The sequence below is a fragment of the Hylobates moloch genome, unplaced genomic scaffold (genome assembly GCF_009828535.3).
Source record: "Hylobates moloch isolate HMO894 unplaced genomic scaffold, HMol_V3 SCAFFOLD_1, whole genome shotgun sequence".
In the NCBI taxonomy this organism is placed as follows: domain Eukaryota; kingdom Metazoa; phylum Chordata; class Mammalia; order Primates; family Hylobatidae; genus Hylobates; species Hylobates moloch.
The window spans coordinates 51330844-51356802 of NW_026652276.1; the positions used below are offsets into that span (position 1 = coordinate 51330844).

General features: G+C 43.0%; 1 protein-coding gene and 1 pseudogene across 1 annotated transcript in view; both read left to right on the top strand.

Annotated features, from left to right (window-relative positions):
• Window positions 1-25959, top strand: part of STAT1 (signal transducer and activator of transcription 1) — a 47861-nt gene that overhangs the window by 16008 nt on the left and 5894 nt on the right. Inside the window, exons 8-24 of the mRNA XM_032755119.2 lie at window positions 148-239; window positions 455-606; window positions 3268-3426; window positions 7457-7549; window positions 9075-9134; window positions 11641-11670; window positions 11762-11855; window positions 13042-13083; window positions 14312-14395; window positions 14957-15055; window positions 16177-16312; window positions 18016-18065; window positions 18819-18913; window positions 19684-19829; window positions 21978-22163; window positions 23100-23175; window positions 24055-24157. Coding sequence (XP_032611010.1) covers window positions 148-239; window positions 455-606; window positions 3268-3426; window positions 7457-7549; window positions 9075-9134; window positions 11641-11670; window positions 11762-11855; window positions 13042-13083; window positions 14312-14395; window positions 14957-15055; window positions 16177-16312; window positions 18016-18065; window positions 18819-18913; window positions 19684-19829; window positions 21978-22163; window positions 23100-23175; window positions 24055-24157 — 1697 coding nt within the window. The remainder of the gene's footprint in view (window positions 1-147; window positions 240-454; window positions 607-3267; window positions 3427-7456; window positions 7550-9074; window positions 9135-11640; window positions 11671-11761; window positions 11856-13041; window positions 13084-14311; window positions 14396-14956; window positions 15056-16176; window positions 16313-18015; window positions 18066-18818; window positions 18914-19683; window positions 19830-21977; window positions 22164-23099; window positions 23176-24054; window positions 24158-25959) is intronic.
• Window positions 4923-5979, top strand: LOC116810530 (ras-related protein Rab-1A-like; annotated as a pseudogene).

The window sequence follows — 25959 nt, forward strand, 5'->3', positions numbered from 1 at the left end:
TTTAATAAAGATCGAAGAAAGCCAAACTGTGACCTGTCACTAGGCAGCATTTGTGTCATATTTATCCTAAATTTATATGAATCTTGGCTTTTGTTGGTTTTGTCTTTTTTATATAAATGTATTTACTGGCTGTCTCTCAATTTATAGAACACGAGACCAATGGTGTGGCAAAGAGTGATCAGAAACAAGAACAGCTGTTACTCAAGAAGATGTATTTAATGCTTGACAATAAGAGAAAGGTAGTTATTTACTTTCCAGAATAGCATGCCGCTTTTGTTATACACTGTAAATAATGGACTCAAAGTTTAGTAGAGAGGAAAAGTTATTTTTATAACCACCTGGCTTAGAGCCCCAGTTGAGAATGAAATGATATTTGCTTTTCTTTTAAAAAATATTTTAAAATTCAGTGATTAAAAATGAATTTATTTCACTTTGTTTCTTCTACTGCCCTTAGGAAGTAGTTCACAAAATAATAGAGTTGCTGAATGTCACTGAACTTACCCAGAATGCCCTGATTAATGATGAACTAGTGGAGTGGAAGCGGAGACAGCAGAGCGCCTGTATTGGGGGGCCGCCTAATGCTTGCCTGGATCAGCTGCAGAACTGGTAAGATTCTCCAAAGCGGAAAACTGGCAGCTGACTGGCTAACCACATAAACACATAAATGTACCTTTGAGCTGTGTTAGTTGAATGGACCCTGTCAAAACGTTAGTATAGAGTTTGACATAGTCCAGCTTCTGCTTACCCTGGAAACACTCCCTTGGAAAACACAGTGTTATTCATGACTCTGGCCATGTTCAGCCACGTCTGCTTGGTTTGGAGCACTCCTGTACCATGGGATGTGTCGTTTGACTGTACAAAACATCAGTGACATGGTCGTCATAGAACACATCTAACGACTTGACTCCTAATGTTTCCTTAAAAATAAGATAGCTTGAGGCGTTTTTCTATGCTTACAGGATAGTTTGTTAGGAAACATTCATTCAGTCATCCATCCAGTAATACTTATTCAATGCCTACTGTGTGCCGGGTACTGTAGGACCTGGGCACACAAGGATGAATGATTCTTGGCCCTTGCCAACAAGGAGTTCTCAGTGGGGGGGGGGGGGGGGGGGGGGGGGGGATGTAGACATGGTAATAATTCCGTGTGGTAAAAGTATCCAGGTGCTCTAGCAAAAGGCCATCAGAGTTCTGTGGAGGACAAAGGAAAGCATCTCCAGGGAAGGTTTCATAGAGGAAATGGCCTTGTGCTGACTCAGAAGTCACTAGGATTACTCCATGTAGATCAAGGGGAAGTGCTTTCCAGCACAGAGCACAGCATGTGCAAAGGCACACACGTGGGAGCCTGCAGGGACTGTACTGGGTGGCTGGAGAGTGGGGTGTCCGGGGAGATGGGAAGGAAAGTGGACCCGGTGGGAGATGCTGGAGCCTGATGGTGCAGGTTCTCAGCACCATGCTAGGAATGGGGGATGTATGCAGCTGCACTGCTGAGCCAAGGCAGGCTTTTGTCTTCAGCAGGAGATGTATTTCTCTGATCTTTGATTTAGAAAGGGCACTCTGGCCACAGCCTGGAGGATAGGATAGAGACAGACCAGTTGGAATACTATTAGCGTATTAGTGTGGTCCAGGTGAGGGGCAACAGGAGCTGAACTCGGGATCACAGAGTGAACATGAGGGAAGGTGGCCTGGTTCAATTGCTAAGGGTCCAGGGACCAGAGATCTCACGAGGTTATTTTCTATATTGCCAATTTTTTAAAAATCACAATTAATATTCAGCCATTTACTTTTATTCTGTGAATTGCCTGTAGGTACCCCAGATTTCTTGTGGGTTAGAGCAGAGCTGAGCCCAGTGCGCCCCATGTGCCTTGAGGGATACTGACACCCCTAAAGCCCCTCAAGTGGCCAGAGAGGCCCTGGCGTGTCTAGAGCCCCCTAGTGGTCCTCCTAAACCACAGGAGCCTCTTGCAGGGACACACATGCCCTCTAGTTTTCCCACTGTGCTGTCTAAGGATTGTCATTTTCTCTGTGTGCAAGCAGAGTTGGGGACACTGATTTAGCTTCTCCTCTGGAACTCAGCCAGCCGTTATCCTGCCTTCTCCTTTCCCGACGAAGGGCTGCTGTCCCAGGGCTTTGAACTGCAATCGAGTAAAATCAGAAAGTGAAGTAGATACTTTTCCCAGGGAAGAAGACACTTTTAAAAGGTTTTCTTCTGTCATTACTGCAAGCACATAAAACAGCGTTTCCCTAGCCTGTGTTGCTGTTAGCAGTTGACTGTAAGGAAGGAAGACTAAGAGCAATCACTAGGTTTACTCATTGGCTTTATATTTTTAGGGTCTACACTGAGCATACTGCCTTCTCCTTTCAGTTGAGTGAAACCAGAATCATCATTCCTTCCTCTATTCCTGTCCCTGGCCTTGCCTCCCCTCTCTGTGTCTCCTCCTGCCCCTCTGCCCTGCATCTCTGACTGGTCCTGCCGAGACACTGCTTGCTGAGGCCACTCTCTTGACAGAACCCGCAGTGGCTCCTCGCTGCCTCTTGCATCACCTGGGAGCACCTGCTTTGCCCTTTTCCCTGCCTCTGGCCTCCTCTTTGCCCTGTGCCGGTCACAGATCACCTAGATGCCCCCACGCATCTCTCCTTACATAGGCCTCAGTGGTGTGCAGAAGTTTTTGATCTAGGCTGTAATCATTCAGTGCATGTTAGTTTTACTCCTCAAATAACAAAGCTTCTACTGCTGGCACAAGGCTCATTCCCTTTGTTTTTCCCTAGGGGGCAGAGCAGAGCATGGCATCCTAGGTGACATTTTGTGTTGCACATAACCACTTGTTGGTTTCCCTGTGATATGGTTTGGCTGTGTCCCCACCCAGATCTCACCTTGAATTGTAATAATCCCCACGTGTCAAGGGCAGGGCCAGGTGGAGATAATTGAATCATGGGGGTGGTTCCCCCAATACTGTTCTCATGGTAGTGAGTAAGTCTCACGAGATCTGATGGTTTTATAAGTGGGAGTTTCCCTCCACAAGCTCTCTTGCCTGCCACCATGTAAGATGTGACTTTGCTCCTCATTTGCCTTCTGCCATGACTGTGGGGCCTCCTCAGCCATGTGGAACTATGTGTCAATTAAACCTCTTTCCTTTGTAAATTCCCCAGTCTCGGGTATGTCTTTATTAGCAGCATGAGAATGGACTAATATACCGTGATTCCCTTTAATCCAGGCTGCTTCTGGACTGTTTCTCATAGAGACATCTGTGTCTTGTGTCTTCCCAGGTTCACTGTAGTTGCGGAGAGTCTGCAGCAAGTTCGGCAGCAGCTTAAAAAGCTGGAGGAATTGGAACAGAAATACACCTACGAACATGATCCTATCACAAAAAACAAACAAGTGTTGTGGGACCGCACCTTCAGTCTTTTCCAGCAGCTCATTCAGAGGTAACTCAAGGGACATTTATTTGTACCTTCTGTAATCAGTCTATACAGAGGAACATTTTACCAAAATTCAGATGATTTACAAAGGTCTAATAGGTGTTTTATATATGTATGTGTATATATATATATATATATTTTTTTTTTTTTTGAGATGGAGTCTCACCTATCACCCAGGCTGGAGTGCAGTGGCATGATCTTGGCTCACTTCAACCTCCACCTCCCGGGTTCAAGCAATCCTCCTGCCTCAGCCTCCCAAGTAGCTGGGACTACAGGCGCACGCCACCCCACCTGGCTAATTTTTTTTTAGTACAGACTGGGTTTTGCTATGTTGGCCAGGCTGGTCTCCAACTCCTGACCTCAAGTGATCCGCCCGCCTCAGCCTCCCAAAGTGCTGGGATTACAGGTGTGAGCCACTGTGCCTGGCCTAAAATTTTTTAATGACAGTGACTCTTCCTGAATTATTTCGTAATGCCAATGGTTCTTCACTCTTGTGGCCAGCTAGGCTGCAAGCTGTAGTAATCTTCCACTCCTCCTTCCCCTTTGGCTGAGTCTCCACCATGACCCTAACATGCTTCACCTCCCCCTCTCCCCTCCTCATGTCTCAGGCTCTCAAATCCTCCTTTCTGGACTCTTCCTCAGCCTCCCCACCAGTCCTCCCTCCCCGTCCTTCCTCCCTGTGACCAGTGCTGTCCCAGAGCAGAGTTCCATTCTGGTTCCTCATCGCCTGCTGATCCAAGTGAAGCCCCTCAACTGGGCATTCACGGCCCCCCTTCAGCCTGGACCTAGCTGACCACTCCACGTTTCACGTCTACACACGTCCCTTTCTAGGCAACAAACTTGACCTCTTGCTGATTCCTATAGGGGCCATGCCGCACACTTGCTTTTCTGTGGCTCTCCTGAGGGTACTTCCTCTTCTTCAGAGCCTTCTTTTCGTGTACCTGCTTTCAAAATTGTATCATCCCGAAAGCTTCACCTTGTATCTCATCATTTAATCTTTCCAGATTTCCCAAACAGATGTTGTCTCCCTTGGTGGCCTGCAGTCACCCTTCGTTCCTCTCCTACTCTGCCTTTTGTTATGTAGTTGTTATGTATTTCTTTATATTTGTTGAATATCATAAGGTTCTGGAAGGCAGAGACATGCCTTTGTCACCCTTTTACCCCAGCAGGACCTAGCGCAGTGCCTTGTGAACAGCAGGTGCTCTAGACATACTTAGTAGATAGATAAATGTCACTGAGTGGAAAAGAAGGGTTCATATTGCAAGGTTTTTTTTTTTTTAATGCAAACTTGACATGATAAAAATGTACTTGATTTTGGGTGGAAGCAATAGCTGAGTGGCAGCGGCTGCTGATTGTGTCCCAGGGGACAGAGTGGGGGAAGACGTTTGCTCTCCCAGAACAGCCTATCTCTGTCCTTTCCTTCAGTTACCTGTGGCGCGGAGAGCCAGGGCGGCAGCTGTAGCAGCAAGGGTGGCTGTGGCAGTGGTGGCAGCTACAGTGACATGTCCAGCATGAATCCCAAATATGATTATTTATTCAAATTGCTTCTGATTGGCGACTCTGGGGTTGGAAAGTCTTGCCTCCTTCTTAGGTTTGCAGATGATACATATACAGAAAGCTACATCAGCACAATTGGTGTGGATTTCAAAATAAGAACTATAGAGTTAGACGGGAAGACAATCAAGCTTCAAATGTGGAACACAGCAGAACAGGAAAGACTTCGAACAGTCATCTCCAGTTATTACAGAGGAGCCAGTGGCATCCTAGTTGTGTATGATGTGACAGATCAGGAGTCCTTCAATAATATTAAACAGTGCTGCAGAAAATAGATCATTATCCCAGTGAAAATGTCAACAAATTGTTGGTAGGGAACAAGTGTGATCTGACCACAAAGAAAGTAGTAGACTACACAACAGCAGTGGAATTTGCTGATTCCCTTGGAATTCTGTTTTTGGAAACTAGTGCTAAGAATGCAACAAGGCCGGGCACAGTGGCTCATGCCTGTAATCCCAGCACTTTGGGAGGCCGAGGTGGGTGGATCACCTGAGGTCAGGAGTTCAAGAGCAGCCTGGCCAACATGATGAAATCCCATCCCTATTAAAAATACAAAAATTAGCCGGGCGTGGTAGCAGGCGCTTGTAATCCCAGCTACTCGGGAGGCTGAGGCAGGAGAATCACTTGAACCCAGGTGGCGGAGGTTGCAGTGAGCCAAGATTGCGCCATTGCACTCCAGCCTAGGAGACAGAGCAAGACTCTGTCTCAAAAAAAAAAAAGAATGCAATGAATGTAGAACTGTCTTCCATAATGATGGCAGCTGAGATTAAAAAGCTAATGGGTCCTGGAGCAACAGCTGGTGGTGCTGAGAAGTCCAGTGTTAAAATTCAGAGCACTCTGGTCAAGCAGTCAGGTGGAGGTTCCTGCTAAAATTTGCCTCCATCCTTTTCTCACAGTAATGAATTTGCAATCTGAACCCAAGTGAAAAAACAAAATTGCCTGAGTTGTACTGTATGTAGCTGCACTACAACAGATGCTTACCATATCCACAGAGGTCAGAGATTGTAAATGGTCAATACTGACTTTTTTTTTAATTCTCTTGACTCAAGACAGCTAACTGCATTTTCAGAACTGTTTTAAACCTTTGTGTGCTGGTTTATAAAATAATGTATTTTTCTGATATCAGACTGTTTTCTCGTGGTTGGTTAGAATACATTTTTTTTTTTTTGATGTTTATATTGGCGTGTTTAGATGTCAGGTCTAGTCTTCTGAAGATGAAGTTCACCGTTTTATATCAAACAGCACAAGCAGTGTCTGTCACTTTCCATGGGTAAAGTTTAGTGAGATGTTATATGTAAGATCTCATTTGCTAGTTCTTCCTTGTAGAGTTATAAATGGAAAGATTATACTATCTGATTAATAGCTTCTTCATACTCTGCATATAATTTGTGGCTGCAGAATATTGTAATTTGTTGCATACTGTGTAACAAAGATGTGTTTAATAAATATCGTACTTATTGGAAGTCATATTTTAAAAAATGTACTTGGGGCCGGGCACGGTGGCTCACGCTTGTAATCCCAGCACTTTGGGAGGCCGAGGCGGGCGGATCACGAGGTCAGGAGATAGAGACCATGGTGAAACCCCGTCTCTACTAAAAATACAAAAAATTAGCCAGGCGTGGTGGCGGGCGCCTGTAGTCCCAGCTACTCGGAGAGGCTGAGGCAGGAGAATGACGTGAACCTGGGAGGCAGAGCTTGCAGTGAGCCAAGATTGCGCCACTGCACTCCAGTCCAGCCTGGGTGACAGAGCGAGACTCTGTCTCAAAAAAAAAAAACGTACTTGGTTCCCTATGGCTAATGTTCAAACAAGAAGTCCTGTATGTTGGATTTTTTAAAATTTAAAAACATTACTTGTACTTTGAGTGCACATTTTATTCTTAATTCTGACATGTAAATGAACATAATTAAATACGGGGTTTTTATTTTTTATTTTTATTTTTTGAGACAGAGCCTCACTCTGTCATCCAGGCTGGAGTGCAGTGGTGTGTGATCATGGCTCACTTCAGCCTCCACCTCCTGGGCTCAAGTGATCTTCCCACTTCAGCCCTCCAGTAGTTGGGACTACTTAGCCATGCCTGGTTAATTTAAAAACAAAAACAAAAATTTGTAAAGATACGGTCTCACTATGTTGCCTAAGCTGGTCGTGAACTCCTGGGCTCGAGCAATCTTCCCACCTCAGCCTCTTAAAGTGCTGGGATTACAGACATGGGCCACTGTGCCTAGCCTTCATTGTGTGTTTGTTTCAATGTAATAGTTTCACAGATCATTACAATTATTCTGTTTCTGTTAAGTCCCTATTAGGTTTTGGGATTTCTTTACTAATTAGAAAATATCGCTTTGTTCATCCAACTTGTCAGAATCTTTCAAACTATTTTTTTAGGTCGTACTCTCTAACCCCCTTTTTTCTTTCAGGAAAATCATCGTGACTGCCTCAACCTTAATGGAAATGCTAACTTATCTATCCTTTGCTGGGTATTTGCAGCTCGTTTGTGGTGGAAAGACAGCCCTGCATGCCAACGCACCCTCAGAGGCCGCTGGTCTTGAAGACAGGGGTCCAGTTCACTGTGAAGTTGAGGTAACAAGGGAAAGATGGCATCCCATGTATTACCTGTCACGTAGTTTGTACCCCTAGTTTCCTTTTATAAAAACTGTTATATAGGGTGCTTTTGAGGAAATAATTTTTCAGGGGGTATTTTAATATGAACTCTTACTGAGAATATCTGAGTCTTTTATTAATATATTCATAGTAGAAATGTAACCGATATACATATATGTACACACTCCTGGTTTTTTTCCAATCATAAATGTAATGCATGTTCACAGGAAAACAGAATTCCAAATTGCAGAAATGTGTGTGATAGAGAGTAAAAGTTCCTGGCTGCCTCACCCCTCTTGGGCATAGGCTCATAGGCTCATAACCTGAGCCTTACGAACCCCAGAAGCTGTGTGAATGTGGATTTATAACATGTACATTTTTCTGATGGATGGATTTATAGCTTTCATCAGATTCTCAAAGCAGTCTATGATATAAATATCTGTGGACCATCACAGTAAATGGCCTAGTGTCTGTCCTCCCAGGATTTTGTCCATGTCTACACAGATACATATTTCATACAGAAACACACACGCACAAATATGACATAATGTTTCCTTTCTAAAAAACTAGGACTCCATGTCTACACAAATATTTCATATAGAGACACACACACAAATATGACATACTTCTTTTTTAAAAACTCGGAGTAGGCTACATACATTGTTTTGTAGCCTTTCTCCTCAATAATAATTGTAGAAGTGTTTCCAGGAATATGTGGCTTTACTTTCTTCTATTGAATGGCTGCATTTCTTTAAGTGTTCTTCTTACGATGAGTAGCTAGACGCTGAAGAACTGGACTGGCCTTCAGAGTTGGCCCGGGTCCTTTTTCTGGGGTGTTGCTGAATTAAGTCTGTGGGTAACCCTCCCTGGCTGGTAGGTACAATGTCACACTGAAGCCTTCGTGGAATTCTAGAACTCACAGCTGGAAGGGACAGTAGAAATCTGACCCCATCCACCTGCTCCACCGAACGGAGCAGACAGAGCCCTTGGGTCTCCTTCCCAAGGTCTCCAGCTCAGTGGAGCAGAGGCACATCCTCTCACCTGCCCTCCATCTTTCCACGCTACCCTGGGGTGACTATAGATGTGACACTATTTTTTCTGATTATGGGCAATAGTTTTTATTGTCTCCCAACAGGACAAAGATTAGATACAAGTTTTAATAGATTGGCCAAAGGTCAAAATTGCAATGAAACTCAATATTGGCAAGGTTATAGAGGTAAACAGCTACCCTCATTAACTTTTGGTGGGAATGTAAAATCAGGGCTGCATCCTGTCAGAATTCGTGTTACAATTTTTCCTAAGCAGTTCCACAGCTAGGAGTTTATTCTTACAAATACATGTACAAAAACTTAAGTAGATCTACAAAACTGTCAGTTTTCTTGTTGGTAATACCCTAAAACTGGAGGGGGAAGTGGTTTATCTAAACGTTAATAGGGAATTGGCATAATAAATAAATTGTAACAGAGAATTCTTTTTAAGTAATGGCTTTTATTTTTCTTTCCAGACTGCTGGTGAAATTGCAAGAGCTGAATTATAATTTGAAAGTCAAAGTCTTATTTGATAAGTAAGATATCTTTAATATTATATAACATTACATGTACTATTGAAATGTTGATTTTGTTACTCAAGCACAGATTTCTCAACTAAATAAGCAGATTCACTAGCTGTGGAAGGGTCTATACTGGGTGGAAGTTTGCCTCCCTAGGGCCCCAGGGCTGAAGCCAGAGTCCTGACGATGCTGTGCATGAGCAGAGACTTCTAGTCAGATCCACCAGGGCCATCACAGATGATCCCAGCAGATTTAAATCAGCAGCTCCCTTGGTGGATGTTGGGAGCTTCCCCTGGAGCTGGTATCAACATTCCTGTGCCTTTTTAGACTATAAATGCACAAAAGAGTGAGTGTCCCTTTATGCATATGAGATTGTAATCAGCAAGTCTCAAAGTGGCTGGACTTGGCATGCCACCCCTTCCTTCTAGGTCAGCCCCAAAGGAGAGGCTCCTGATCCAACCCGAGGCTGAACGTCCAGGCTGCCATGATTCGGTGGTCATTTGGGGGTTTTTTCTGGAACGAGGTCAGCAGCATCTTGGGGAGACTGTGTGGAGCCTGTGGGATTCACCCTTGTCTCTTCTGGGCAGTGGGAACCCAGGAATGGGCATCTCTTTTGGGCGTCCAAGTGGAGCAGCCCCATCCTATTTTGCCCTGAGACCCTAGACCTGGACTGGCACTGACTTGGCCACTCTCATTAAGGAACAAGATGGCTCCCCCCACCCCTCCCATATTTAATGTTTTTGTTAGCTTGTGTCACATACCGTTTTGGCAAGTTTCAAAAATGATTTATGATCATTCAAATCATTTTCCTCTGGCTTTTTGCTTTTTCCCACTCCTATAAAAATATTCTTCCTCGTAGCATGGTCTGTGCCTTGTCTTCCCTGCCATCATCTTTGGTATATCAGTTAGCTTTTGCTTCCTAACAAACCACTCCCAAAACTTTGTGGCTGGGCCAGGTGCAGTGGCTCACACCTGTAATCCCAGCACTTTGGGAGGCCGAGGCAGGCAGATCACATGAAGCCAGAGTTTGAGACCAGCCTGGCCAACGTGGCAAAACCCCGTCTCTGCAAAAAATACAAACAATTAGCCAGATGTAGTGGTGTGCACCTGTAATCGCAGCTACTTGGGAGGCCGAGGCACGAGAATCACTTGAGCCTGGGAGGCGGAGGTTGCAGTGAGCTGAGATCATGCCACTGCACTCCAGCCTGGGTGATGGAGTGAGACTGTCTGAAAACAAACAAACAAAAACTTAGTGGCTAAAAACTCAAAAACTCATTATTTCTCATATTCTGTGAGTTGTAGGTTGTCCTGGTCTGGGCTAGCTTGGTTGGAGCCAGGTGCTCTAGCAAGGCCTTATTACATGACTGGGACTCAGCTGGGATAACCAGGTTCTTCATGCGTCTCAAAAAGGCTAGCCTGGGCTTTTCCCATGGTGACAGTGTTCCAAGTGAACAAGGCCTCTGAGTGCTAGCCTTGGAACATCTATAGCATCACTCCCTTCCATCCTGTTGCTAAAAGCAAATCAAGGCCAGCTGAGATTCGGGGGACGGGGAAATATGTCCTATTTCCTAAACGGAGGAAGCACAAGGGTTGTGTTGCCATTGCAGTTTACCATCCTCTGCGTCAGCTCAGCTCCTCTCAGCTGCTTCAGGCCCTTGTATCTTTTCTGTCGGTTCCAGCTCTGTCTGTCTTCTTAGCTTTCACAAGTCAGCTTTTATCATAGTATTCCTTTTATTTTAAATTCTTTTTTTTCCAAACGGGAAAATAGGTCCCTTCCATAGCTAATGGTGATTGTCATTCACAAAAGCATTGAACTTCTGGTTGAGATTGGAAAAGAAGGGGAACTAATAGATCTGTGAGTGAGCCCATGATTTCTAGTCTACATCGAGGACACTCACGGATACATTATTTGGCCAGAACATGACAAAGTAATCACTGGATATAGAAGTGCAAGGTCTTTCAAAATTTTAACCTCAGACTTAAAACTTAAACTTGCCACTTCCCCCAGATAACTGACTTTTCTGGTACTTTCATGAGAGCATTAAAGATCATAGAGAATAAAAATGAGGATTAAATGGTCACATTAGCAGTCCTCTGAGCTTTGTGACAACTGGGCAGTGCTGTCGGCTGGATCCCCAGTGCTTAGTGCAGGGCCTTGCACCAAGTAGCTGCTCAAGAAACAATAACGATAGCTTACATTTATTGAGGGTGTACTGGTGAGGAATTAACTAGTTTATTCCTCACGATGTCCTGTATGTTGGCACTGTTAGTATGTTGTGCAAATGAACAATGTGAGGCCCAGACCATTTATTTGCCAAAGGTCATTCAGTGATACTTGCCAGACCTAGTATGAGTAGATTGAAGCAGGGAGTGAATGAAAGGCTGCAAATCCACAGGTGTAGATTTATTTTTTATTTATCATTCACTTAAACTCTTGTGTTCTTATAGTCTTATAATTTTGTTAAAGCTTATTTCAAATTTTAAATACACATATGTGATTATATATATTATTTTTTTGCAGAGATGTGAATGAGAGAAATACAGTAAAAGGGTACGTGATGTACTTTACACTATACTGTGCTATATTTTTATTTGTTTAATAGTTGGAAGACTTTTCAGCATTTCTTTCCTATATTGTATAGATTTAGGAAGTTCAACATTTTGGGCACGCACACAAAAGTGATGAACATGGAGGAGTCCACCAATGGCAGTCTGGCGGCTGAGTTTCGGCACCTGGTAGGGACATCAGTTTCCTCTCTGCGTTGTCTCTGGTTTCTTAGGACTTTTGACAATAGAGTGGCCCTTTTTGGCAGGTTAACATGTGGAGGATGCCCCCTGCTGGGGTTTATAGACTTTGTGGCTGGTGTCTTCCTGTCACCAGCACTTGGGGCATTTTGGTTTCTCCTCCTTATCCCACGGCTGTTCACTCTGTTTTCTGGGCTGTATCACTCGCAGTAAAAATATTTTCTAAGCCTGTGTTTATGTAAATGATTTGCACTTGCTGCCTGCATGATCCCCACAGTCACTCACTGTAGACGCTTGCAGTTTTCTCAAAGGTTATGGCTCCCGTGTCCTGACTGTGATCCAAGTGTGGTCCTGTACTCCAGGGTTCACTCCTCAGCCCCTGTGTTCCCCTTCCTGGTGGTCCTGCCCACAGCCCCTGCCTCCGTGGCAGCCTGACTCTCCAGGGCAGTAGGGCTCATTCCCCAGGCAGTGGAGACCTAGCGGGGTATTCTATGTGGGCTGCACCATCTTTCCTCCTCTGTGAACACGGGGGCTGCCAATTGCTGTGAGGCTCTGTGGGTGCTGAGTCCGAAGCTTTCCCTGGGCCCAGAACCTGCAGGAGGTTAAAGGCATCCTTTTTCATTAGAGACCACTTTGTGATCCAGCAAGCCTCGTAGCTAGGAAGCTCTACCTAGCTCGAAAGCTTAGCCCAACTCAGGTGCCTGAGGGTATTAAGAGCCACCCTCAGGGCCCCAGCCTGCTCCCTCGTCAGCTCAGGGATTGACAGCTCAGGGATTGATGTCCACTTGAGGGCAGTTGGACCTGGAGTCACTGGGCCCAGCCTGGAGGACTCTGCTGAGGGAAAGGGGAGGGAGAAGCTGTCCCCTGAGCCTCAGGGCATGAAACAGCTAACGAAGGTGCATGGGGAATCATTCAGGGAAAGTTTGAACGCAGGAGAGGAGCTGGTTGCGATTCCAAGAGATCCCTCCAGACTGTTGTCTGCACCATCAGGCCGCTGGGGAAACATGCTTCTGCTCATGGACCCTGAACGAGGGCCAATTTGTCCCATGTTCTGCATTCTAAAGATAAAGTCACATCTGTTGTTCTTTCTAGTCCTAACTTTGTTCTCATATGTAAATGAAGATAGCAGCTTTGTCCATTACCATGGTGTTTACTAAGATGATTATTTGTTTTATAGCAATTGAAAGAACAGAAAAATGCTGGCACCAGAACTAATGAGGTGAGAGTCCCTTTATGTTGTGAATGGGCCCAAATCAGGCAGGTCTGTCTAGCAAGGACAGGTCAGTTGGTGGCTGGGGACACCTCACAGAGGAGTTCAGACCCATCAGGGAAGAGCAGCAAAGGAGCTGGGTACTTGGTATATCTGTGACAACAGTAAAAACACCATGTTTGTGCTTTACTATTGTCAAACGATTTTGTACACAAATTCATTAGACACTCATGGACAACTCAGTGGAGTAGCTGTTGTGGGCTTTTGTATTCTTCGCATCTTACGGGTGAAGAAATTGAGTCACAGGAAGTTTGCAGGATTTAGCTAAGGGTGCACAGAGAGTTACTGTCAGAGTTGGAATGAGAGGCCACTTTGATGGCTGCCTTGCTGTGTGCCAAGAGGGCTTTTCGGCCATTGCATCCCCTACCAAAAGCATTGCCTTTGCATCAGTTTCCTTCCTACAACGTGATCTTTAAGGAGTTGGGTTTGTGATGCATTCAGAAATGAACTATGGACAAAGGATGAAATATCTGGAGTTGTTTTGGTTTAGAACACTTTCGTCCTTTATGCACACACAGCGTGCAGTCCTTCCACAGCAGGAACAGTGGAGGTCACATGGAGCAGCGGGACAAGCACAGGCCCAGGCAGTGCAAAGATACCTTCTAGTCCTGGTGTGCGCCTGAACTATGTTTTGACCTCCCTGGGTCTAGCAGTTGCACCTCTCTAGTTCTAAGTTGTGAGGTTCACATGAGGTAATGTCTATGAAGGCACTTTGAAATCTATCCATTTCTACCGAAACCAAGACACCTTGTGACCTGCCAAGTTGATGCAAGTCAGCCCTTCTGGTAGGCAGTAGACAATCACAAGTATGCACTTACTCCCAGCCCTCTCACCTCCTCCCCACCCATCTGCATTGAGATGTGCAGCCACACTGGGCAGGCAGCCAGAGCTAAGGGTCGAGAAGCCTTAGGTCACAAAGCCATTAGTTGCTCTTTCCCCATTGACATTTATGGCTCTGAATCTATAACCCTTGCCATAACTTCAGACACTTATCTTTCAGAGCACATTGAGATGCTCAGAATCATTAAATCTGGGAGAGATTGAATATTGAGTCTTCGGACTTGCCGCTGATTGGGTCCAGGATCTCTGTGGCCTGTTGCAATGTTAATTGGGCTTTTGAAAGTTTCAGGATCTGTGAATAATTATGTTCTTTTCTTCTTTCCTTTTCTCTTCCAAGGGTCCTCTCATCGTTACTGAAGAGCTTCACTCCCTTAGTTTTGAAACCCAATTGTGTCAGCCTGGTTTGGTAATTGACCTCGAGGTAAGACTTTTATGGTCCCGAGTTGGAAAACTTCATTATTTTACTTTTAATTGTTACATGTATTTTTATTTCTCAGTTTTTGTTTTAGAGGTATTTACCTAATTGTTTTAAAATGATCTTTTTCAGCTAATACTATCTTAACCTTAATTTATGGTCCAGAAAGCTAGAGAATTGAATTAACCTTCAAATTCAATAACTTAAAAGTTCCAGTTGAGATAGCTGATCTTAATTTTTTTTTCTTTACATTAAGCATTGGGAGTTATTTATTTTGCTCTGCCCTCCCCCCACATTTTATGTTTTCATTGTGACAATTTTCATCTTCTCATATTGCATATCCCTTAATTATTGTAGCTATTATTATTTTTAGGGACTTATTTCGTAACTGAAAGATACATCAAAGGTTAAACTGGACAAAAGAACAGAACTTAACATTTCTCATTTTCAAGTATTAAATATGTACAAATTTACAAATAATCCCTTGCTTTTAGTTGAGGCTAAGCAGTTATCTGAAGGTGACATTTCTGTGATTTGGATGATTTCAAGGTCTTTGTCATCCTTTAGACGACCTCTCTGCCCGTTGTGGTGATCTCCAACGTCAGCCAGCTCCCGAGCGGTTGGGCCTCCATCCTTTGGTACAACATGCTGGTGGCGGAACCCAGGGTATGGAAAACACATATGCTTTGGTCCCAGGGTTAAGCAGAGACCCCATGCTCTTGCTGCTGCGTCTCTGAAATAGCCCCAATGGCCAGTTGTTGAGGGAGAAGTGACAAAGCTCCTGTGGTATTTCTAAGGCGCTTGAGTAAATCGGGGAATGTGAAGCATGGATATGTGTTTGAAATGAGAATTATGATTTTTCTCCCACGTGAGTAAGCTAGGGCAGTCAGTGATTCCATACCACTTTATTGTTATTATTTTTAAAATGTATGCATCTACTAAACAAGCATGCCCCATTCTTAGAGTGTGGATACTCAACTGTTAATTACAGTCAATTATCATTATTCGAAGTACTTATGTTTTTTAAAGTCACCGGGAACACTTAATTAGCAAATAATGAATTGTTGCTCCTGAGGGAACTACGAGGCTAGGTTCCTTCAAGCCTCTGGTCACAACATTTTTGTCAGCCCATCAATGCATAACATTGTTTATGTGTGTTTCTGTTTAAAGACACCTTATCTAATATACTTGTTGAGGCATTAACATTACACCTATAGCCAGGATCACTGTAACTCATGCCTGAGTGAAGCTTGCCTCACACATGTATTTTCTCCATAAGGCACATCCCAGCCTTCCTGTGCTTAGAACAGTAGACCACACTGTGGCACTATGCTTGGGCACCATTTTAAACAGTGATCACCAACAGCAGTCACAAAATGCAAAAAACATGGCGCTAAATAGGCTTCAAAAAGGACACGTTTTTCTTATGAGAGCTGAAACAGGAAGCGAGTGTCATCTTGTTTGGCTTCAGTTGGAAACAAAAGTGTTAAGAGACTCGAATTCTTTGCTGCTGTGTGCTGCTGTGTACATGGGTGTGTCTTTAAATGACCCCAAAGATGCCATGTATTTAGATTTTGGAGCTACAAGTAAATTTTAGTGAGTAAACAAGTTCACAACTGTGCATCTGTAAATAATGAAAATTGACTGTATTTCTCTTCCCCTACTGTGAAAGCACCTGTGTGTCATATAAACTAGAATTGAACTTTGGGATGGACACATGTTTTAGTGCCACACTTGTGACTGGTGTCTCTGTAGTAACCCTTAGATTTTGGGTGTTTTCTCTCTAGAATCTGTCCTTCTTCCTGACTCCACCGTGTGCACGATGGGCTCAGCTTTCAGAAGTGCTGAGTTGGCAGTTTTCTTCTGTCACCAAAAGAGGTCTCAACGTGGACCAGCTGAACATGTTGGGAGAGAAGCTTCTTGGTATATGCATATTAACTTGTTAGGTTTATAAAAATTGAAATTCATAAAAATATCTCTAATTGCTCTTTTCCCCTCTGCTATTTTGTTAAAGGTGAAAAAGTACTAAAATCTGTCAGCTTTTCAAGCTATAGTTTATTATAGCTAAGTGAGAATCATACATCACCTTAGAAATATAGACCTGATAACATTTAAATGAATCCATTCCTCATTGTCTCATATTAAGATTTCTGAGATGGATTCCCAAGGGAAAGTTTTATGAATTATGTAAAAATATATTATTTGTGGCTGAAATAAGTTCCTGGATGAGAAGGATGAAGGCCTATTAACCATTAACCTTGGGGAGAAAAAAGGAAGTCCCTGACATGATGAGAATAAAGTCCTGGGGCTTGCCTACTGCAGCATAAACCCAGGGCCCTTGCCTCAGGTGGGGCCCAGGTGGCAGGGGATGCCATCCCCTCAAGAGGATGCCTCTTTTGATCTGCAGTTTTGCCTGACTGGACAGAGTCTAGACAGTGGTAGATAATTCCCTTTCAGTGGTTAATGTCAGTGCATTTATTAGTCCTTCATACTAAACAAATCAAAGATCCACTAGTCTCAAGGTCAGATCTTTCAGTGAGTGAGGCTATCTGAACTATTTCTTTAAAAATCCATGGACAACTTGTATCCAGATTTGCTTTCTGTAGAGCAGCACTGCATTTACTCCAAACAGCAGTAGGCTGTTCCTAACCCAGTGACTTTCAACAGTGCCTTCTCGTGGCTATGCAGCTGTCACAGTGGTGGTCTTGTGCTGTTTAATACAAGTATAAAATCCCCTTATTCCATTTCTTTATTTGGTGAGAGTTAAGAAGGATATTTTTTCTAGCTGTAATGGCTTATTTGTAGTTCTCTTTGAAGACTGGTAATAGGCTTACCACCTCATCTCGCCCGGGCTGCTTTAATATGTGTAGCTAATAACCCCTGGGCTTCTTCCTCTCATTTCTCTCATGTGGTTTTTGATTTGCGTCAGACTCCCTGAGCCCGGGTCCTATTTGGAGGAAAGCTGAGGGAAATGCATAAATAATATCTAAAATAAACTTGTAAAGTCAAGTATCAGTTACATTGAAGATCTAGGGGTGATCTTGGGCACGGGTTGAACTTTGAAAAAAATTCTGTAGGGTCCTTGGGAGAGGGGCTCTGTTGAGCAGCAGAGGGAGGCAGTGGGAAGAGGCCTTGGATAGGGAGGCTTCTCTAGGAGGCCCAGCAGAGCACCTTTGATTTAGTGCAAAAGGCAAAGTCAGCTGATGGTCTTGGAAGGAAGTGTAACATGAAGAGGGCATTAAAAGGACTGTCCTCTCTTTAGAGGAGAGGGATGGAAAAGGGGGGCTGGGGAGGGAGAGAGCAGATGGTAAGGCTTTGTGATGTTTCCGCTTTCCCTAAAAACTCATATCGTGGTGCCCAGGAATCTGCCATCCATTCCTTTCTGCCATTAAACTCAAACCAACATACACATATTTTAGACCATTTAAATTCCGCCCTCTTACAGCACATATTATAATTGCTCAGTTAATTTGGCATTAAGGTATCCGAAAATGTCAACTGTGTACATACAGTCTTTGCTGGGTGTTTGGTTCTTTTCCTTGAGAGCAAATACAAGAGCCATCCGTCCAACCAAAGCTTTAGAATCAGTTTCTGTTTGCTGAAAAATCTGGTTTTTATTTGTTTAGGTCCTAACGCCAGCCCCGATGGTCTCATTCCGTGGACGAGGTTTTGTAAGGTGAGGACTGTCTGGGTTTTATGCTCTCTGAGTCCTTTTTGCTCTCGGTTGAGGTTCTCATGTTTCTTGCTGTGATAGTTACTTTACTGTTTGCTTATTTTGGCGTGTTCTTCTCTGGCCAAGGAGCCCCTCGGGCAAGTTGTTTACTTTTCTTCTGTGCAGGAGGTTGGTCTCCGAGCGGGAGTCTGACAGGAAGCACCTGCCTGAGTGATAACATTCTTTCATATCTGAAATGAGGCTCCTGTTCACTCATGCTGGACCCCTGCCCAGCAGTTTTGTAGCCATTTCTGTGTGAAATGTATGTTCTGGGCTGGGTGGCACAGCCTGACCAACCAGACGAGTTTAATGGCCCGCTCGAGCGGAGGGGCCCACTGGGGGGAACGTTTAGACTCTGCTGGAGTCACCAGACAGTGTGGACCAGCTTGCACTGCTGGATTTTGCTAGTGTGGGGCAGCTTGTGTTTCCGTGAGTCACGCTGGAGGTCACCCCCAGGCTAGCTTGCTACTGTTTGGAAAGGGAAGCAGAGCCCGGCACAGGGAAATGGAGAGCTCTGGAGAGCTCCTGGTCTGAATGCTGATAAGAGCGGGGAGGGAACTTGATATTCCCTGCCAGGGGAGGGATCCCATCGCTGTGCTGCATGGGACAGTTCCATCCTTGGCACCTGGGGAGTCTTTACAGATGATGGTGGGAGGGGCCGTGGTAAGTCACTGTTTTAGATTTTTGTCCATAATGTGTGCATTTGTATACTTTCAGGAAAATATAAATGATAAAAATTTTCCCTTCTGGCTTTGGATTGAAAGCATCCTAGAACTCATTAAAAAACACCTGCTCCCTCTCTGGAATGATGGGTAAGGGCCACTGATGGATGTATTTTGAAATGTATTTTTAGTGCTGCGAGGTTGAGACAAGGCCTGAGTCCAGCTTCAGTATTTGACTAGGCGTGTGTGAATCTCACAGGAGTGCGCATTTATAGGCTGCCCCTTCAGGGCTTCAGAAGAGTAGAACCCCATAACATTAACCTTACACTTTCTTAGTACAGGTATATGTATTGGCAAAGCTAAATTAAAAAAAAAAACAAAAAACTCTTGAGTGCCATTCATGCATTCATTCAGTCAACAAAAAATTTTTGAGCATCTAATATGTGGCCCCTAGGGAGGAAGAAAAACCCTTATAACTGAGTAAATCCTTTCTATCTTGACTTATTGCCAGGATCGGCTGATATTTCAACAAAAGCTTTAACTTGATCAGAAGGGCTAGAATATGAAAATATATTGCCTAGGTCTTCCTCTCCAGTAAAAAAGATGTATAAATTCAGACATTGTCATGGCCTTTAAAATAATAAAGGAACAATAAAAGGCTCATTCATCCCACGCGTGTTTATTGAGCATCTGTAGCATCCTACTGACACCATATTCATATCGTTTTTTTTTTTAAACCTTAGTATATACATGTATAAGTGAAATGCTTCCTTAAGTGTCAACTGAATAGATTTTAAAATAGTCTACGTTTTTTACCGTAGGGTTTTTTTCTCACATTCCAGCCATTTTCTTGGTTTGTAAGTTAGCATGGAAATCATGATTGAACTAAAAGCCCATCCGTCCATCTCTTCGATATCCAGGTGCATCATGGGCTTCATCAGCAAGGAGCGAGAGCGTGCCCTGTTGAAGGACCAGCAGCCGGGGACCTTCCTGCTGCGGTTCAGCGAGAGCTCCCGGGAAGGGGCCATCACATTCACATGGATGGAGCGGTCCCAGAACGGAGGCGGTGAGTGGGAGTTTGAGCACATAGTCCCACCATTCCATGTGTGGGAAGTCCCTCTTCATCGCCACCAGTCAGCTCATACAGATAGTGCGTTTGGGACATGAAATTGCAGGTCTTATACTTACCCCAAATGAGCCCCCCGATAGGATTTAATAAACCACCACAAATGTTTGTGGTTCACTTCTGGAACATATTGTGGAAATGATGGTTTTGAAAAGACAATGCCAATTCTTTCCTTTGCATCAGGTTTGTTATCTGCAGATCAAGGATGTGAGTCAATATAATCTGCAACCCGTTCTTGGCAGGAATCACATTTCCCACAGGAGTAAGCGTCCACATTCTCTTAGGGTCATCCCAGATTAGAGTGTGCAGATGAGACAGGCTTCAGGAGAAGACTTCATACACATCGTTAGCCAGGGAGTTGATGCAGGACCTATTGGGACGAGTGGCAGCCTCTAACCTGCCTTCAGACAGAGCAGCTGCAAATTTATCTTTATCGTATATTGGGTTTCTATTTAATCAAATGAGTCCATGGCTAAAAGACTCCAGAAACCTTGGTGTTATGAAGCAGGTTTCTGAGGGTGAAGCTCAACAGCGTAAATGAAAAAATCGTAAAGACCAACTGATTACTTTTCACTGTTGTTTAGAGTTTGGTCTATTTGAAGGGCAGGAGGAAAAACTGATTTGTTTAAGTAATTTTTATACTTTCAGTGGATAGACACAAAATGGAATACTCCTCTTGTTCTATTTATTTTTCTGAAATATTCCTCTTCTGTTTTTCTGGAATACTCTTATTCTATTTGTTTTTCTGCCATACTCTTCTTGTTCTGTTTGTTTTTCTGGAATACTCTTGCTCTGTTTGTTTTTCTGGAATATATTCTATTTTTCTGGAATACCCTTGTTCTATTTATTTTTCTGGAATTTAATAAACAGAAAAGTAAATTTTTCTGTTTATTTTTCTGGAATACTCTTCTTGTTCTATTTATTTTTCTGGAATACTCTTGTTCTATTTATTTTTCTGGAATATATTCTATTTTTGTGGAATACTCTTGTCTGTTTATTTTTCTGGAATACTTTTGTTCTATTTGTTTTTCTGGAATACTCTTGTTCTATTTTCTGGAATACTCTTCTATTTATTTTTCTGGAATACTTTCTTCTATTTATTTTTCTGGAATACTCTTCTTGTTCTATTTATTTTTCTGGAATACCCTTCTTCTGTTTATTTTTCTGGAATACTCTTCTTCTATTTTTTTTTCTGGAATACTCTTCTTGTTCTATTTTTCTTCTGAGGAAAAAGCAGGGGGGCTGAGACGAGAGTCTGGCGTGGGCAGTAGTCATTGGAACCTGCCCTTTTCCTCTTATCCTGTTCCCTTCCTGAACCAGCTGAGAGACAGAGCTAGCAGACCAAGCAGAGATGAAGAAAACCCTTGGCAACCAGGAAAGGTCAAGCAGGACAGTACCAGCCAGGAAGGGTTAGGATGGCAGCATAGTCTCATGGTCCACAGCAGGCTCCCCAGAGCACCTGAACTGTGGCCTCTGGAAGGTGGACACCCAAAGGGAGATTCTGTATCAGCTAGGAAGAAGGATCTGAATTCAGTCTGGGAATAAGAACGGGAGTAAATTAAACCATGGTTTATTACATTAAGGGTTACAGGGAAATGTAGCAAATAGGATCATTTTTAATTTGAAAAGTTGTTTTCTATATATCATAATTTAGTTTAACAAAAAATTAGATTTTTCAATATGCAAAGAAAAACAGAAAGTGAGTTTATCTTTAGTAATTTAAATCTGTGGCTTAAGCTAAGATGACCCACTTAGTAGTGAGTTATTTATGTGCCTATGGGCAATACATTGTTGAAGATGCAGGCTTTTAAAGGTTTTTAATAAATCTTTTTTGCCCGGATTTATAAATCTAAGCAAATAATGGCAAATAGAATGTTATTGAGAATAATAGCTCCCTTTATTTTCCCTGAGACAGTATTATAATTTATTTAGAAATAAAGCAGTCTACTATATGTGTTATAACGCTTAGACTGTGATTAGTTCTTAATGAGGTTCACTCAAATCCATCAACTCTGCAGTGTTTTATTTCTCTGTCCTCTTTCATTTTGGGATGTTCTATGGGATTTACTTAGCTTTTCTCCTTTTTAGAACCTGAGTTCCATGCGGTTGAACCCTACACGAAGAAAGAACTTTCTGCTGTTACTTTCCCTGACATCATTCGCAATTACAAAGTCATGGCTGCTGAGAATATTCCTGAGAATCCCTTGAAGTATCTGTATCCAAATATTGACAAAGACCATGCCTTTGGAAAGTATTACTCCAGGCCAAAGGAAGGTAAGTGGGGCAAGCAGGTGGTAACAGCGTGGTACAGTCTTTCCTGATGAGGGGGTGATTATTCTCAAACTCCACCCATGCAGTGTTTTGCTTTTGAATTGGTAAGAGTAGGCTTTCAAAAGATGGCATAAACTCAGCACAGGTGAAACATAATGCATTATTTGGCCTGATACAGCTAGTAAGAAATGAATGGACAATTTCCTATTTTAGGAATGTTGGGAAAGTCCATTGCTAGTCTTGTGTATTTGTTACTATCACTGTTTCCACATGAAAAGGGGTAGAGAATACCCCTTCTGTGGCCAACCAACAGAAGGCATCTTGCTTACGTTAAAGTTGAGAAAACTGAGGCCTGGGAGAAGTGAAGTGGTTCATTTAGGGTGGCCTGATTACTTACTAGATCCTATTTTTATTAGATAATTATTAAAAGGAGGCCTCATCTGAGAAGACAGGTCTCTTGCTTCTTAGTTGTCAATGAATTGCATTTGAGAAAGTTCAGATTAGACCTGTTTTGTTTGGAACACACCAGCAAAGCTGTTTTTTAGAATCAGAAATCTCAATATTAGGACAATTACTTTGGGATGAAGATGCCCCCAGCTTACCTTGACAGCTGTGAATATTCATTAGCCAGGCCAATGCCAATAAACTAGATAGAACTTTGCATATTTTGGGCTCAAACTTCTTGTAAGATTTCAAGTTGTGTAAAGAGAAAGCTCCTAGCTAGTGTCCTGCTGAAATCTCCTCCCCTTTTCTTCTTGTTGCTTCTGCATTCCCACTAGAATTTTAGGTGACTTGGGCAGGGAGGTTATAGTCCCTTAAAGTTTTAGGATGCTAAGCTGTCTAGAAACACAGTAGAACTTTAATCCCCCCGAAAAGTTGATGTTCTATTCTGAAGTAATTTCTGTTGATGGAAAGCGTACACAATGTGTTTATTTCTAGCACCAGAGCCAATGGAACTTGATGGCCCTAAAGGAACTGGATATATCAAGACTGAATTGATTTCTGTGTCTGAAGTGTAAGTGAACACAGAAGAGTGACATGTTTACAAACCTCAAGCCAGCCTTGCTCCTGGCTGGGGCCTGTTGAAGATGCTTGTATTTTACTTTTCCATTGTAATTGCTGTCGCCATCACAGCTGAACTTGTTGAACTTGTTGAAAACCCTATCGGCATTTTACTACCTTTAAAAAAAAAAAAAAAAAGCCAAAAGCCAAATTTGTATTTAAGGTATATAAATTTCCCCAAAACTGATACCCTTTGAAAAAGTATAAATAAAATGAGCAAAAATTGATCAGAGTGGGAAAGTAGTTCTTTTCAATCTAGAAAAGGCCAAAGTAATGATTGAGATACATTGTCTCCACTTGCTTTGATTTTGTTGTTTCATTTTATAAAAGGTAGAAAAAATTTTGGAAATGTCATTGTCAGTTATTTGGCCTGCAGCACTGTCTTGGGGTGAATGGATGTAGCCTTCATGTAAAAACACTGTGTGGAGCAGCTTTATCTGCATTCAAACCTCAAGGTAGGGATGAGGGACTCCCCAGACATTTCTCTGGTGCTTTTCTGTGCAGGGTAAGCCACGAGGCATGGTCATCTCAGGGTAGTGCACTGCACATGCTCACACCTAGGCTTACCCAGGCAGAAGCGGCACAGATTCCAGTCTGGCTATTGCTCATCACATCCCTGGAGTGTGAAACGTTTCCCAAGGGGCTGGGCTGGGGACATGAGCCTCCCACGAGCTGTACTTTTGCAAATGTATTTTACAAGTGTATGCACTTACCCAAAATAAAAATATAACGTGATAATTCAATTACAGACAAAAGATAAAGTGTGTAAGTATGCACTAGTCCCTTCATCACTCAGATGTTGACATTGGTCTTTCCTTTTTCCCCATTTTAGTCACCCTTCTAGACTTCAGACCACAGACAACCTGCTCCCCATGTCTCCTGAGGAGTTTGATGAGGTGTCTCGGATAGTGGGCTCTGTAGAATTCGACAGTATGGTGAGTACCACGGCTGGCCTGTGTGTAGCTCTCAATAAGTGTGTGTGCTCAGAGGCAGGGAGGGCACCATGGCAGATCCTGGGCCTGTCTGCGGGAGGGAGCCCTGGCGGAGCCAAGGAGAGTGCAGTGCTCAGATGAGCCATGACAAGTTGGAGCTGCTGGATTTAAACCACCTACATCATCAGTGGGATTTTTATTCCTGGCATTCAGCACCTTCCAAAAAACAAGTGACGTTTCTAATATTCAAGTTTCCTCCTCTCCACTTTAAAGTTGTCCGTGTAGAAATTTCATATATTAAGGAACTAAGATTTCTTTGATAAGCAAATGTTTTTCTTTGGTATGCGATTTCATCACTGTGTCTAGGGGAGGGAGTGTTATTTTTAGAAAGGGAAGGACTAATGCTTGGTAGTTACAATAATTAGAGAGAATTATACTTTAGCAGCAATGAGATTACTTCATCTGCCTTATATTTGAGAGCTAATTTGTACAAGTAGCTCCTGGGGCTGTGAAGGGCTTGCCAAGAGTAAAAGGTTCAAGGAGTGAAATAGTAAATGAGATTCATGATAGAAATGGGAATATGATTGTCCACAAAAGAGAGCATCTTCCTTTGGGAGGGTGTTTTTTAGTATATCAACTAGTATTGTTTGCCTTTCAGCCTAAAATCCTTCCTCTTAAAGATTGTGCTTGCTTGGCTGGATTTTTGCTGATGCTGTTTAATTTTAAGCTCTTTTCCACATGGAGCTATTCCAGCTCATTTTTTAAAATTTATTTAATGCTTCCAAAAAATATCCTGAGTTATTACTGGCCTTTCTTCCTTACCATATTCCTGGTACCTGGCAAAAAGTAGGTGCTCAACAAAGAGAGGAAGGCAGGGAGGGGAAAGGTGAGCGAGAATGAGAGGGCGTCACTCTTCAGACATTTGGGGAATGTGTTGATAAGGCCTCAATAAGATCTCCCTGTATTCAGGTTTCTTGTGTAATTTTTTTACTTTTTTCCTCACCTTAAGTACGGGCTACAATCATTAGAGACTGTACTTTCTTACACTTTCCTGATTGTTGTTGACGAAATAGGCCATTTAGAAAAACACTTAGCTATTGTGGCAGCGAAATAGTTTCATTCCTATTGGCAAGTGTAAAATGAACCTTTTCTGCGTGTAAGAAGGATCCTGCTAGACTGTCACTCCCAACACTGCTATAAAGGTATAAAGGGCTTTATAGGCCTGGCACAAAAATGGAATAAATATAAAGCCTTATTCAGAAAATATGTTATATCACAGGAACCGTAAAATGGGGGGATTTTTTACACCTCTTTTGTTGTTCCTGAGCAAATTACATCATCATCACCACCACCATTAATAGGTGACATTAAGCACCTACGGTATACCATGTACTTCACGGGTAGTAACTCATTCAGTCCTCACAGCCACCTTCTGGTGAGTTAGGTATTATTGTTATTCCTACTTGGACAGATGTGGGAACAGAGCCCCTTCTCCCCACACAGCCCCTTTTATGTACCTTGACTAAGATCAAGCAGTTAGTAAATGGTAGAAAGAATATTTGAATCTACCTAGTGAGTCTCTAGTGCATGCTTTTGTCCAGTATCCTGGAAAGCCTCCCACAAAAAGCTAATCTTTGCCCCATTCAAAACATGCACCCTGAAGAAGCTGTTTGTACAGGATTGGGTTTATTCTGTTACTAAGACAAAGGCATCATGGCCTTTGGGTGAGAGGCCTGTGTGTGTTTGGGATTTGGCAATCAGCATTCCATCTCTGTTATCACCATTATTGAGAAAATGGATTGGTT